General features: G+C 40.0%; 1 protein-coding gene across 1 annotated transcript; it reads left to right on the top strand.

Moving 5' to 3' along the window:
• The first annotated feature begins 4,309 nt into the window (after nucleotides 1-4,309).
• On the top strand, nucleotides 4,310-7,537 carry LOC141655427 (uncharacterized). Its single transcript, XM_074462508.1, has one exon. The coding sequence runs from the start codon at nucleotides 4,310-4,312 to the stop codon at nucleotides 7,535-7,537; it is 3,228 nt and encodes a 1,075-aa protein (XP_074318609.1).
• The last annotated feature ends 8,756 nt before the right edge of the window (nucleotides 7,538-16,293 follow it).

Genomic DNA, 16,293 nt, shown 5'->3' on the forward strand with positions numbered 1-16,293 from the left:
GGAAGGTGGGGCATTAGCCCTAGCCGGTATCCCGCGAGTTTGTAGAGGATGGCGGGGTGCTTCTTCTCTTTGAGGGGGGTTGAGGTAGATTTCAATGTCGAGGAGGTAGCTTGGCCTAGGTGAATACGGGCTCAACCTTGGGTCAGTACCGGGTATATTCCACCCCGAAAGAATAATAGAGGAACACCCTTTTGTGAACCATTCCACACTCCCGCTTTGAGTGTAAGCACACCACCGGTGGTGGTTAAAGACGGCATCCTCATCAATCAAAGTACTACCCTCAAGAGGCGCATAAGTCCCATGGAATTTGAACCCGGGACAAAGGTTTTTAGCCAAAATAGTAATTAGACCTCCCATCACGAAGGTCTTAAGTTGGGAGTTCCCTTGAGAAAAATCATAGAATCTTGTACGAATCTCAAGGGGGGTATTGAAGTTGTATCGCCTTGTCCCCCGAACATTTAGATAGGACTCAAGGAATGTCAAATCGAGGAGAGTGCACCTATCTTGCTCAAATCTCCCATTAATGGTGCCGGCTATGAAACTTTCGGTGATCCGAATCACCGGGTGTTGGATTGCAAAGGTATAGCATTGTTTTTTGGTGAATGAAATCCCTCCCAGAAATAGCCTTCCAAATTAGGTCCACATCAAAGTCGGAGGGTTTGTTGGTGTTGCTTGTTGGTACAACAAGACCAAAAATATGAGCAAATTGGTCAAGTGTTAGACTATGGTCGAGGTTGCACAACCGGAACTCCATACCAATGGTTCTTTGTGTGTTTGAAATAATGCGGAGGCTACTCAAAAATTCCAAGGTAAGGCTAAGGTATGTCTCTTCATGGGCATGGAATAACTTCCCAATCCCCAAACCATCAAAGAACATTTCGGTATGATACCTTATACCTAGGACTTCTAACACCTTGGTGTCAATAAATTGAGTCGGTTCGTAATGCTTACCTAGCAACTTGACGAACTTGATGCGGTGGTCATCGGATGTGAAGAGTACCTCCGGAAAGTACTCAAGTTGCTCCACCCCTCCTCTTATCACCGGGCGGAAGTTCCTTGGCGGCATCCTTTCTTGAGGGGATGAGGAAAATGAGCCCTTGCGTTTTTTTGGCCGCGGCTTCAACGAGCTTCTTGGCTTTTCCCTTGAGATTCATTATTTTTTATTTTGGGAAAGTTAGGGTTTGGTTGGTTTTTGATGTGATGGGAGTGTTTGGAGATGAAGATGAGGATGAGTGGATTAGGTTTAGATAAGATGAGGAAATGAGGGATGGTAGGGTGTTTTTATAGAAAAGTAGTGTGGGACGAGCGGCTGAGGGTCGGGCTCGGGCGGATTATTCGAGATAAGTGCAAAAATCCGAGCGTCTTTGGTGTCGGGACGAGCGTCTTTCGGCATTGGTCCGAGCGTCTTCTGAAGAATACGCTCGAATTCTAATCCAGGGATTCTGCTTCATCTGGGGTGGACTGAAGACGAGCATATCGAGCTTGAGACGAGCGGCTGAGTTGAGACGAGCGTCTTCTAGAGAATCAGAGTGGATTCTTGTCCAGTGCAGAATTTTCTTCAAGATGTCTTATAGGACGAGCGTCCTACAGATAATACGAGCGTCTTTTCCAAGACGAGCGTCTTTTCCCATAATCCGCTCGTATTACAAGTCAGCGCCAAACAGTACCCACAAGGAGGCTGTGGACGAGCGTCCTACCCTTGGGACGAGCGTCCCATGCTACTTTTCACACTTTTCATTCTTTTCTTTCCAAGATCATACCCTTGCACCCTTTTGTTATTCCTCCTTATCTTTTTCTGAAATTTTGCTCAATAAAATTGTAAGAAAACTCTCTCTCACTACTCTCATGCAAGAAGTTGTAAATAAAAGTGCGAAAATGTACAATATTATACAAGGTAAAGGTTCAAGAAATATCTTACAAATGGTGGTTTGAGATAGGACTCCACCAAACTAGTTCAAATTGTCGAAATTCTTTGTCCATAGAGCTCAAGGCTCTTAGGAGGAGATCAAAAGCTTGTGAACAAGCTCCAAATAAGCATAAGTATGGCTTGCTTAACTTCAAGACAAAGCTTGGCCAAAGAAATTTATCATTCATTCTTGTTTTCCTCCTCTTCTTGGCACTTGAATATTTACGATACTTCAAACCAATTAGCCCATGATTCTTGTCAACGTAAGGTAAGAAGTATGGTTCATGGTTGTCCGGAGACTTCCACTCACCACCTTTTTCTTCAATTTTGGTGATGATGATAACATTTGGGTTTATCAATCCTTCCAAAGTAGAAGGAGAATTCTCATGACCTTGATGATCGAGTTCTTTAGAAGTTAATATTGTGGATGTCAAATTTCCACAAGTAGCTTCATGTGCAAGTTTCTTTTTGAGTTTTTCCACCAAGTACCCTTTATATGATGTCTTGACCTTTTGGAGGAGATCCACCATATCGTCTTCAACAATCATAGGTTCCATAGTGGGTGTAAAGTAGTCTTCATGGGCAATAGGGAAGGGACATTCTTCTTCATGATAGGATATTTCAAATTTCTCAAGAATAGGCTCCTCAAGGAGAGAAACCTCACAAACTTCCGCTTCCTTACCCCATGAGTTCTTGCAAAACATGATTTTATCATCATAGCTATCTTCATATGAATCCTAAATGGGGGTTTCATTCAACTCTTTCTCCAACACCTCAATGTTCACATCAAAAGACACGCCCTCATACTCACAAAGGCTAAGAGTATTTGGCTTACTCAACCTCATGTCTTCTTCATTGAATACAACACTTTCATATTCACAAGAGCTCAAAAGAATTGGCTCTTCCCACTTCTCATCTTCCATATCAAAAGTTACTACTTCAAATTCACATTCATGGTCAATGTTTAAGGATTGGTGGGGAGTGGTTTCTTGGGTGGTCTTTAATTTGGCAATTTGAATCTCCAACACCTCACTTTGGGTAACAATGCCTTGAAGAATATTGTCTCTCTTTTGGCTTTCCTCTAGCATTTGTTTGAAGAAGTTTTGTTGATCTCCCATCATTTGGAGAATCACATTTTGAATGGGTACATCTTCTTGTTGTGGGTATGTGTAAAAGTGGTTGTATTGTAGCAATTGAAACTCATTATGAAGTGGGTATTGGGTGGTTGGTTGTTGTGGATATTGGATGTGGGGATTTTGGTGGGAAAGATTGGGGTAGTAGTTAGGATTTTCATTGTATGAGGTGCAAGGTAGGTTTGTGTTGACTTGCTCCTCAAACTCCCCATACCCATAGTCATACTCAAAAGATCCACCACATATTCCATGTACCAAGTCATGGGTCGTCATCATCATAGCCAAGATAAAGATACAACTACAAACATGGAAACTATAATAAAACTGTAAAAACGACCTTAAGGAACAAGTTCCTCAAGGTGAAAGCAAAATCAAAATAGACAAACAAGTAAGAACTTAATCACAAAGCACCATCCCCGGCAACGGCGCCATTTTGATAGGAAATGTCGTCGGGTCTCCCAATCAAACACATTTATAATTCTCAACAAACAACTAGTTAGTGGTTAAGTCGAGGTTGATCCATGGGACGGTGTGCTTTGGGTTCTAAGTCTATCTATCTCAATTTATGATAGTATCATAATTTGTTTGGGTTTGTAGTTGTGTCTAGACTAATGCAAGCAACAAAGTAAAACAAGCAATAAAGTGAAGGATGTAAACAAATGACTAAAAGTGCTAGGATATCATGGGATCATAGGGGATTCATGGGAGTTGATCATACAAACATGTTCACAAAGTTGCAAGCAATTTGTTGTAAAGGAACCGAGTTGGTTTATGTCTTACGGTTCTTAGGAAGAGTTGGGTCCCGGAGCCGAATCGATTAGATTGTGCAACACCTACAATTCGACTTACTTTCCTCCTAATCACTTCTATGCATGGTCTAAATGGACTAGAGTTGGTTTATGTCTTACAAGTCAAGTTGAAATGATAGGAGATGGTAAAAATGCAAGGATTCATAGGCTTAGCATTTCATCAAACATAACATGTGCATAGGTTGACAATACAACAAACAAGCAAATTAATTATGGAAACATATTAGATTAAGCATGATAAATTCCCATGTTTGTTTCCCTTAATTACCCATTAATCCAAACTAAGAGACTACTCACTCATTATCATGGAAAACATGTCATTAATGGTGTCAATCATCACAACAAGTATATAACAATAAAGAGTAAAGAGTAAAGGAATTGGAACAAATTAAAAACCCTAGAGAGAAGAGATGAGCGACGACTGAAGGTTACGTAGCTTTTGAGTTTTGACTCCCATGCTCATGGCAAGGAAGTCAAATCTACAGAGACAAAGGGAGATGACTTTAAGAGGACGGAGCATCCCTGCATCACAAACTGATACGTCCTCAACTATGCATACTCAAGAGACGGATGAGGAAAACACGAACGGAGAAGAGTTGGAAGTGACCCAAAACCCTAATGAAAATTGTCATGGACCATCTATTGATGGTGTTGAGGGGGAGAAGACCAAAAATATGAATGAACTAATTGGTATCCCTGAACTAGTTATTGAAACTGAGGATGAAGAAGAGTCTGAAAGAGAAGAGGAGGATGATGAGGAGACTGTGGTGTCTGAAACGCAGGAGAGAATAGAGGATGAAGAGAGGGTGGAAACAGAGGTGGAAACTGATGCAAAATTGGATGATGAGCAGAGTCCACAGATAAAGGAGAATGAAATGCTACAATTAGAGGAAGAAGATGTCGTGGAGGAGGTAGAGTACTGGAGTCAAGCCATGGTATGCTTTATTCTTGGTGCTAATCCTCCATGGGAGATCATTGAGGGTTTCATCAGGCGTATATGGACGAAATTTAACATTGATAAGATTTCCTTCATGCATAATGGGATCTTTTTAGTAAGGTTCAAGACAATGGAAATGAAGAATAAGGTGCTACAATCAGGCTACTACATGTTTGACAACAAGCCTTTGATTGTCAAGGAGTGGGTGAAAGATATGGAGATGAAAAAAGAGGATGTGAAAACTGTGCCAGCCTGGATCAGATTACATAGCCTTCCTCTGAAATTCTGGGGGAAGGGCTTACCAAAAATTGCAAGCCTGGTAGGTAAGTATGTCAAAAGTGATGGTGCCACAGAGGAGAGAACGAGGTTGGGGTATGCCAGGGTGATGGTAGAAATGGAGGTGGACCAAAAACTACCTGGGAAAGTGGAGTTCAAAGATGAGAAAGGATCTGTGATTGGGGTGGAAGTGGAGTATGAATGGAAACCGATTAGATGTATTAAGTGTAAGGGTATGGGCCATGATCAGGAAAATTGCAAGAGAGGTGATCTCAAGAAGCAAGGGGCTCAAATTATCAAGAGGGTCTGGAAACCTGTGTTGCCAAAACCAGCTGTGGAGGTTGCTCCCATTCAGAATGGGGTTAAGACAGTGCGAGGCACACTGAACCAGCTACTAGGGTGCAGGGAGGTTTTGTTACGCCTTCAAAAAGACTGGTCAAGATGCATAGACAGGAAAGGAGTGATGGTGGATATAGTACTGAAAATTTTGGAGCTTTTTCTTATAAGGAGACACTTGTGTCTCCATCTAAGAAGAATGTGTCAGCTCAAGGTGCTTCTTCCTCACATTTTGTGTCCAATGGATAGTGTAGGGTTTTGGAATGTGAGGGGCATGAATAGAGTAGGTAAACAGAAGTATATTAGTCATTTTTTGCAAAATAAAGACATAGGTTTATTTGGTTTGTTGGAGACTAAGATTAAAAATAAATCCTTCAATAAAGTTGTAAATAGTTTCAATAATAGTTGGAGTATTACTACTAATAATGGCTATCATAGTGGTGGACGTATCTGGATTCTTTGGAAGCCTGGGATGTTTAGGGTGCACGTGCTTGAATATAATGCTCAATTTATACATATGAAGGTGGATGCTTTGATGTCTAGGAGTGTTTTCTTCTTGACTATGGTATATGCCTTTAATGGTATAAATGAGAGAGCTCCCTTGTGGGATCATTTGAGAAAGATTGCTCAACAGGTTGTAGGACCTTGGGCCATTGCTGGAGATTTCAACTGTGTTCTTGCAGCTAATGAGAGGTTTGGTGGAGCTACTTCTTTGGCTGAGATGGAGCCTTTCAGGAAGTGTGTTGCTGAGTGTGAAGTTATTGACATAGTCTTTGTAGGGTCTGTATTCACCGGAATAATAAACAAAAGCCTGAGGAGAGGATTTACAGATTGGATAGATTTACAAAACAAGGCTTGGTGTGATAGCTTGCCTGATATGTATGCTAATTTTCTGCCTGAGGGGATAATGGATCATACACCATGTATTGTGAAGAGTACTAAGGTAGTGCAAGGCAAAAGAAGCTTTAAGTACTTCAACATGTGGGGAAAATCCAAGGAATTCATTCCTCTAGTGAATGAGATGTGGGATAAAAATATTGATGGGACTCCTCTTTTTAAACTGGCCAAGAACCTTAAGAATCTGAAGCCAGGGTTAAAGAGACTGAACAGGGAGGGATTCAGTGACATTGAGAAGGCAACTGGTATCTTGGAGAAGCAGGTTGAGGAGATGCAAGCTAATTTGGGTGTTGATCCATCAGATGTGAGCTTGATACAACAGGAGTGTGAGGCAAGTGCAAAACTCAAGGAGTTGCAGTGTGCAAGGGAAAGCTTCTTGCACCAGAAAGCTAAGGGTGAATGGCTTAAGGGTGGTGATGCTAATACCTCCTACTTCCATAGCATTATCAAGAAGAGGAGAAATAGGAATAAGGTATTTATGATTGAGGATATGAATGGGAAGACTTGTGATACGAGTGATCAGGTTCAAACTGCTTTCCTGGACTACTATGTGCAGTTGTTGGGGACTAGTCAGGCTACCAAACCGGTTCATAGGAGAGTTATAAATCAGGGTAAGCATTGCACCAGTGAGCATCATGCCCAACTGCTTAGGCCTGTGACAGGAGAGGAAATTAAGGAAGCTATGTTTAGCATTCCTGACATCAAGGCCCCTGGCCCTGATGGCTATACTAGTGGCTTCTTTAAGAATGCTTGGGGAGTAATTGGCAAAGAGGTGGTGGATGCTGTAAAAGACTTCTTTGTGAAAGGGAAGCTGCTGAGACAGTTTAATGCTACAACCTTGACTCTCATTCCTAAGTGTGACAGGCCAAAGGATGTAGCTCAATTTCGTCCTATTGCTTGCTGTAATGTGGTTTACAAAGTCATATCCAAGCTGCTATGCTCTAGACTAGCTTCTGTTTTGCCTGATATTGTTCACACTAATCAAGGTGCCTTCATTCAGGAACGAAGCATTCAGGAAAACATTCTAATATGCCAAGACTTGATTAGACTGTATGAGAGACCTTCTGTGACCCCTAGATGTATGCTGAAGATTGATTTGCAGAAGGCGTATGACACTGTTGAATGGAGTTTTGTAGAGCAGCTGTTGAATTTGTTGGAGTTTCCTGAGAGCTTTAAGAGTAAAATCATACTATGTATTACAACACCATCTATTTCACTGGCTCTTAATGGAGAAACTTTTTGATATTTCCCTGCTAAGAGAGGATTGAGGCAAGGAGACCCATTATCTCCTCTAATATTCACTCTATGCATGGACTATCTGACCAGAATGCTTATGTATGTTGCAGCTAAATACCAGTTCAAGTACCATCCTTTATGCAAGCAGTTGAGGGTCACAAATTTAATGTTTGCAGATGATGTTTTGATGTTCAGTCATGGGGATGCTGATTCAATGATGCTTATGTTAAAATCCTTCTCCTCTTTCTCAAAAGCTTCAGGACTGAAAGTGAGCCCAAGTAAGTCAAATGTCTACTTCAATGGAGTGCAAGATGATCTCAAGAATGAATTCCTGAGTGTGTCTGGCTTTAAGGAGGGTACGCTACCTTTCAAGTACCTAGGGATGCCCATTCAGACTACTAGGCTCAAGAAGAAGGACTGTGATTGCTTGGTGGACAAAATCTGCAATAGAATTCACAGTTATGGTGCAAGGAAGTTCTCGTATGCTGGAAGGTTAACACTGGTTAAACATGTTTTGAATACGCTGCATTCATATTGGGCATCTGTTTTCGTCCTCCTTAAGGGAGTCATTCTGAGAATAGAAGCCATATGCAGGAACTTTCTATGGGATGGCAGTGCAGAGTATAGGCGCTCTCCATTAGTTGCTTGGGATACAATTTGCAGACCAAAGCAAGAAGGGGGATTGGGGCTTAAAAATCAAGAGTTATGGAACATAGCAATGGTTGGAAGGCTTGTGGATTGGGTAGCTACAAACAAGGAGTCCTTATGGGTGAATTGGGTGAAAGCTAACTATCTGAAAGGGAGGAGTTGGCAGGAATACACTCCAACAAGCAATTCCAGTTGGGTGTGGAGGAGGATATGCAGAGTGAAGCAGAGACTAGCAGCTGGGTATGTGCAAGGGACATGGCAGTTTCAACCATCTGGGTACACCCCGGCTGGATGTTATGCGTGGCTCAGAGGGACACATCCAACAGTGGAGTGGTCCAAAGCTATTTGGGATAACTGGAGCTTACCTAAACATCAGTTCATGGGATGGCTTTTTGCTCATAACTCGTTGCATACAAATAGTAGACTCATGAGCTTTGGGATGGATGTTGATGGACAATGTGTTCTGTGTGGGTTAGCAGAGGAGACACAGCAGCACTTATTTTTCGCGTGTGACTACAGTAGGAGAGTCCTGCAGGCAGTGATGGATTGCACTGGTCTAAAACTTCCTGAGGATGACATCTTGCATTGGTGTGTTCAAAGCTCTAGCATGAAAGTTCAGCGAGGGGTGAAGGTTGCTCTGGTAATGAGTAGCTTGTATCAAATATGGCAACAAAGGAATAAGTGTAGAGTGGAGCAGGTCCTGATGAGACCTCGATGCATGGCTCAATGGATTAGTGAAGATATGAGGAAGAGAATAAGGGAAAGAGATAAGAGTCGGATGACTACTCATGAGCTAGATTGGTTAGGCAATTTAAAATTTACCTAGTTTTGAATGCCTTGCCTTGATAGTATGTAATTGACTCCAATTTTTTATATATATTATACTCTCACATTTTACCAAAAAAAAAAAGAGTAAAGGAATTATACCAAACTTGAGATGATTCCAAATAATAAAGGAAAGAATAAAAGAAGAGAACTTGATTGATTGATGAAGAGTTGTCAATTCTCTAATAAAAACTCAACAATCTTCAATTGCCCAATAATAATAAACTTGAACAATAATTAAGGAAAGATTAATGTGTAATTTTGTGAAAATATTGAGATTAATCTATTCTAATCTACTCCTAATCTAATCTAAGAGGATTTTCTAATGTGGAAGCCCCCCTTTGATTATCATCAAATGGGGTATATATAGTAGTGCATCATTAGGTTAAATAAGGCTAATTTAGTAATTAACAATTCTAAGTTCTAAGTAGGGAAATGCAAGTATTCTGAAGAGATGAGCATATTAGCTGAAGACGTCACGGTCCGCTCGTACAAGGGGGGAAGACACTCGGATTCTGGGCAGAGAAGACGAGCGGCTGGAGAGTCGGGACGCTCGGATTGTTGGAGAAGATGACGAGCATCTTGGCGCTTGGACGCTCGGATTGTTCTTCAGAGTGCTTTAATTCCTTCCTCTTGCATACTTCTTATTCTTGCAATGTTGATCTTAGTTCTTTCCTCTCCTTCCATACTTGTTCAACCAATATCATCAATATCCTTCCAAATAAGCATGAGAGACGGGAATTTCCGCCTAATTGTCTCCTTTCCTACAAAACAAACACAAGGCAATAGGAAAGCAAAATAGAAGGCATTTGACGGATAAAATGGCTTTGGAACGCTATAGTAGTGTGCAAAATAGGCTCAATTATGGGACTAAATGTGCGCAAATATGAGTCACATCAGGTACTTGAGGACATACCCGTCAAGGTTGGAAAATATTTGATTCCCTCCGACTTTGCTGTCCTCGATATTCTGGAGGATAGACACACCCACATCATCCTCGGTAGGCCATTCTTGGCTACCGGTGGAGTGTTAATAGATGTGAAAGATAGGCGGCTAGCCTTTAGAATAGAAGGCGATTAAGTTGAATTTAACCTTCCTAATCTTGTGAAAGGACCAAAGCTAAACCAAGCATGCACACTCGAAGTCATTGATCAAGTAGTCAAAGAAGTGGCTAAGGAAGAGTCAGAATTGGAAGAAGCTGTCCAAATTGCCATCCATGATGAGGAGATGGATGAAGATCATGAAGTTGATGATGAGCTTTTGAAGAAATTTGAGGGCTTACTCCCTACTAAGGTACAACTCAAAACTTTGCCTCCCTCACTTAAGTATGCCTTTCTTGGTGAGGGAGAGACTTACCCGGTTATCATCAATGCTAACCTAGATGCTACTCAAGACGAAAAGATTTTGAAAAGCATTGGGCTATAGCATTGATGACATAAAAGGGATAAGTCCGAGTCTTTGCATTTATAGGATTGTCCTAGAGGAAGGGAGTCGACCTAGTGTAGAAGGTCTAAGAATATTGAACCCGAAAATGGCGGAGGTTATTAAAAATGAGGTCTTGAAATTGTTGGAGGCGGAGATCATTTACCAAATCATGGATAGTAAGTGGGTGAATCCCGTTCACGTTGTCCCAAAGAAAGGTGGGATAACCATGGTTGAACAAGAGGACGGAACTTCCCTACCTACCCGTCCGGTTACCGGATGACGCATGTGCATTGATTACCGTAAACTAAATGCTGCCACCCTCAAAGACCACTCCCCAAACCCCTTCATAGACTAAATGCTTGAACGCATGCCTATTATTTTTTCCTCGATGGTTATTCCGGGTTCTTTCAAATCTCCATTCACCCGAAAGACCAAGAGAATATGACATTCACATTCCCTATTGGAGTCTATGCTTACTGACGAATGCCATTTGGGTTGTGTAATGCACTCGACACCTTCCAAAAGTTGTATGATGGCCATATTCACTGATTTCTTGGAGAAGTGTATGGAGGTTTTCATGGATGACTTCAGTGTCCATGAGAATTCTTTTGATCATGGTCTTGTCCATTTGTCAAATGTATTGAGTCGATGTGAAGAGCACTGATACTGTCATTTGTGTACCAAAAATAATCCTAATTCTTCTTGGATTGAGACGGTAAATGACCCGGTTTCCTCGTGGATTGGCTCGCGTCCAACTGAGCAACTTGTGTTTCAAGTGACTTGATTAAAGCTTCCTTCTGTTGGTCACTCATTTGCAATTTCTTTGTCAATGATTGAATCATTGTCTTTAACTCAGTCAACTCACTTACCCCACTAGAAGATGAAGCTCCTTGATGCGGTGGAGGGAAAGAAGGAGGCTTTTGGAAGTCTTGTTGAGACTTGTGAGGAGGGACATAGGCTTGCTGCTGCTGCGGTGGAGGAGTAGGATTAAGAACATTCTGACTTGTCCACCGCAAATTGGGAAGGACTGCCCCTTGGTTATTGTAGTAGGAACCTTCTCCTTGCCTATATTGCTGAAAGGCAAGGACTTGTTCCTTCTCTGTCAGACAGTCAACAGCAGTGTGACCATCATTACTCCCACATCTCTCACAAGTGACAGTCTCCTGTCTAGTCAACAGATGAACCGTCTGTTGATCACCAGCAGCTTGCATTTCCAATCTGTCAAAACGAGTGATGGTATCAAATTATACCTCGCAAGTGCACGATTGTCGTTGTACACTATTGAGGGTCGATCCCACGAGGAGTTGGTAGACTACTAATCGTTCTAATTCTCGTGCTTAGCTAAGTCAAACAATAATAAGTTGATGGTAATAATCTAACAACTAAATTAGCAAAAAGAAAAGCAATTAAACAAGAGAAGTAAAAACAAGCAAAATAGATTAAGTATTAATCAAATGATAGGAAAGGCTAGAACTCGGTTCTCCCACGACTATTCGTAATTTCATATAACAATTCCCTAGGCTAATCATAAGGGTAGAAAGGCAAGGGGAAGATGGCTCTAATTCGCCTACTAACTCCCACTCGGGCTCATAATAGGACACTAGAACTACCCACCAACCCCCCTCTCGGGTTCGAAGGTCGGAATCCTAACCTATTACCCGGCTACCCTAAGAACATGCATTTTCCCAAGGTGGCTAATAACGGCTAAGGTCATTAAGCCCTCATCATATTCCGGGTCATCCCACTCCTCCTCTCGGAGGTCGATTTCAAACACTAGCCTAGATGTACCCTCCCTTGGTGCTCCCTTTCGGTCTAAACCTAGGTTAGTGATAAGACAAATTTCCGGGTATCCTATTCACAACCTAACCAAATTTCGTTGGTGGACAAGGGTTACAAATCGACACTACCCAAAATTAATCCATAAACCAAATCATTCCTCTAAACTACCCTCACCAATTTCCCCCAACAATTAGCCTTTATGAAATCAATTAGTGAAATTACTCATGTCGGGTCAAACCGAGTCCTAGTAGAAGACTACTCACTAATTATGGTTCCAAAAACAATAAAGATAATAAAGATGGATTCTTTAAGCATAAACGTGGTGGGAGAATAAATTCTTCTACTAATCATGTAATTAATCAACAAAATTATGAGGAAAGACAAATTAATCTAAGATGGAAAAGGATTAAGCTAAAAGACACAAACTATAACACCCCCATTTATTTAGGAGCCTTTAGCTAGACATCCCAAGTAAATGAGAGCGTTACCATCTCGGTTTCCCGAGGTAGTGAATAACAAAGTACAACAAACCAAAGTACTTTAAATAAAAACTTTAATGATTACATATGTCTTACAATTTTTAATCAACTAGAACTTAATGTAAAAATAAATACAACTCGCAGCGGAAATTAAATAAGTGATATAACTACATTTGTGATCTAGACTCCTGCAGGTCCGAAAGCTCACACGCCCAAGCTCCCCATATCCGGCTAACTCAAAACCTGCTATTTAAATCTGCTCCCCATTTAACCGAAAATATTAAATGGTTCACCACAGGACGCCATCAATTAAAGCAGGCATCAATTTTATTTTGACACAGAAGCAAACACGTCAACCAATGGTTGAGTAGGAAACTAAACAATGAATGAGAATAAAGCAACCTGCAATATCACTGATACATAAATAAACTCTAACACCACATTCCCGTTCACTCCACACCACCGCACACAGTCACTTCTAGACACACAGTCATACTCCACTTCCCACCACCGCACACACCCACTTCTAGACACACAGTCATACTCCTCTTCTAGACACATAGTCATACTCCAGGACACACAGTCCAATGGACACACAGTCCCGCCTTAGACACACAATCTGGATACACACAAAACTCATCTCCAAACTCCAACAACAATCAATAATAATGACATAAGGCACAAAATCCAGAAAGATAATAAAAGATCGTTGTAACAGTTAAACACAATCTTCACCTATCCACCGCCTCATACATTTAATCCATCTTTAGCAATAACAGAAATAAGACAAGATTGAGTAGTTTCCTACCTGGCAAGCAAATCCAATTAAGCAGCTCAAAGCACTCCAAATAATTAAAGCACACGAACCCGACTATAAATTCTTCACAAATCGTCACCTAACATAAATATATAATTCAATTCAATTATTTATTTGTAATTATAATTTATTATATTAATTATTTACTTTATTTATACTTCATTATTAATTATCATTATTAATTTTCATATTTTATTCATAACCTATTATTATTATTATTTATTATGATATACGAAAACCCGCATCAAACCCAACTTAGAAACCCAACTCAACGATTGTTAATTAATTAATTAATTAATTAATTACGTTAATTATAATCTTGGATAATATACTTATAAAAACCCATTTCAATAAGTCAAGATCCGACTACTTTATTAATACCCGAGTAACCCAAATAAAGCCTGATTAAATAAAACCCAAACTCATGCAAACCCACGACACTCATGTGAAAATCACACAACACCCAAACCATACACATGGTTTAAACCGTGTAAACCACCCCCCTTTACACCCACCATTCCCGACACACCTGCCACCCAGCAACACCACAAACCCCACCGCCACCAGCTTGCAACCTAATACACCCAAACACCCACAGACCACCAGCCTAGCCGTCCCCTACCACTCACACCCTCACGCCCGAGTAACAACAATCACGAACAAAACCAATTACCGAAAACCCGACATACACAAACACCGTGTAAAGAACCCCTCGCCAATACCACCACAGCCACAATTACCACCTCTGGCCACCACCGTTGACACCACTATCTCACGGTGACTCCAGGGGTGGTCCCTAACCCCTAGTACAGCCACACAAACAACCGTGATTCCCGTCCTAACCCAGTCGCGACAATTACCCTGCTCTCCCCTGTTTTCGCGAAAATCCGGCCACCACCAACACCAACCACCACCAGCCACCCTACCGAAACTCCCACTATGGTCGATCCAACCTCCAGGAACCAACCAACCCAGGCCTGACCCAATACCAGTCACAAACAAGGGTTTAAACCCGAGTAAACCCATACTACAACCCCCTTTAAACCACCCTCGAAAACACCCTTCAAACACTCATTTCCCGTCGGTCAACAGAGGTCAAATAAAGTCAACGGTGATCCTTGGTCATCCACGGTCACAACGGTACTTACGGCCTGATCTAAGGTGGTCTTGATTACAAGTTATAATATGTTAAAGTGTATACATAAGATGGTCTGAAATATTACCTTGAGTCGATTAATTAGTTTTGTTAATTCCTTCTTCTTTCCGTCTCCTAAAGCTCCTCCTTTTTAATCTGTGATTAACTTCTCAGATTTAATAAGGTATTTATAGTGTAGGATTATAGAGAATACGAGGTCAATTAGCAAACTATCATAACTTACCCTATTCCAATTAGTATAGGAATTACCATTATTATAATTACCATTATATTATTATAACTACATATATTACCATAAATAGGATTCCCTTATACAATATTTACTAATTTATTATTTCCATAACTTTATTATTATTATTATTATTATTAATTAATATATTATTATTACCTTTCTATATTATTATTTCCATATGATTTTATTATTAATTCCCGTACAAACCCGATCACACCTATACTATACTAATAAATTTCGGCCCATATAATAATGGCACAAGGCCCAAAGCACAAATATTAACTAAACTCAATTCCCGACTTGCTTACTTCCTTTATTATTTAATTAACGTCTTATTTGTAATTATTATTAGAAATGTCATTTAATCAATTATTAAATTACATAAATTATTCTTATAAAATACAGAGTACTACAGTCTTCCCCCCTTAAAATGAACTTCGTCCCGAAGTTCGCCCACAACTACCACCACATCACTTATAAACATCCTCACAACTAATCACCATCCAACACAATCATCCATTTACGATTATCAACCACACCAATGTTATCACAAGGTATCACAACAATAACTCAAAACATTCGTAGTATCACATTCCTTCCCCCTAAAAATAAACTTCATCCTCGAAGTTCTAGATATCAAACAACAAGAATAAACAAACAATTTATTATAACCTCTCAAGAACACGTAGCACACATAGGACAACTATTATCTTTAACACAATATAAATTGACGAATAATAAGTAACGACAATCTCCGATTTCCAAATAGTAAAACCACCTTATATAGTATATCGAACTAATTTTTATTTAAACTAAATTATTTTGCTTATTATTCGCTCGTTTAATTCTTATCAACAATGTGTAACTTAACATGGATGCAATTATGTAATTATATACAGTATATGGGTTTAGGGCAACACATTCCGCATATCACTAGACATGTCATTCTACTTCACACAATTCACAATATCAAAATATCAAGAAACAAAAACTTCTATTTGTTCGAGACTAAGGAAAAACATGCTACACTTCTAAAAATTATAAATAAATAATAACTTAATTACTTCTGGAGAATTATACTTTTAGGAAATACAGAGAGTTAGTAAAACATGAGAAAACAATCAAGTCAAAAATTCATAAGGTCAATTTATAATGCATTTTACAATTTATTTGGTCAAAACGGAAATTTCACAGCAACTTGTCAGAAACTTAGGTCAACTTGTAAAAATCACTATTAATTGTCAAAAATTTACCTTGTAATGTGGCTTATCAATTTAGAAATATATACGAATCTTGTAAATAATGTAGTTGGAATTACACTAAATCGACAGGTAGTTTTTAAATGGCAAGTTTTACAAAAACATGGCGCAAAAACATCACTGTACATGAATATTCTGACCAC

The sequence above is a fragment of the Silene latifolia genome, chromosome 5 (genome assembly GCF_048544455.1).
Source record: "Silene latifolia isolate original U9 population chromosome 5, ASM4854445v1, whole genome shotgun sequence".
Taxonomy (NCBI): domain Eukaryota; kingdom Viridiplantae; phylum Streptophyta; class Magnoliopsida; order Caryophyllales; family Caryophyllaceae; genus Silene; species Silene latifolia.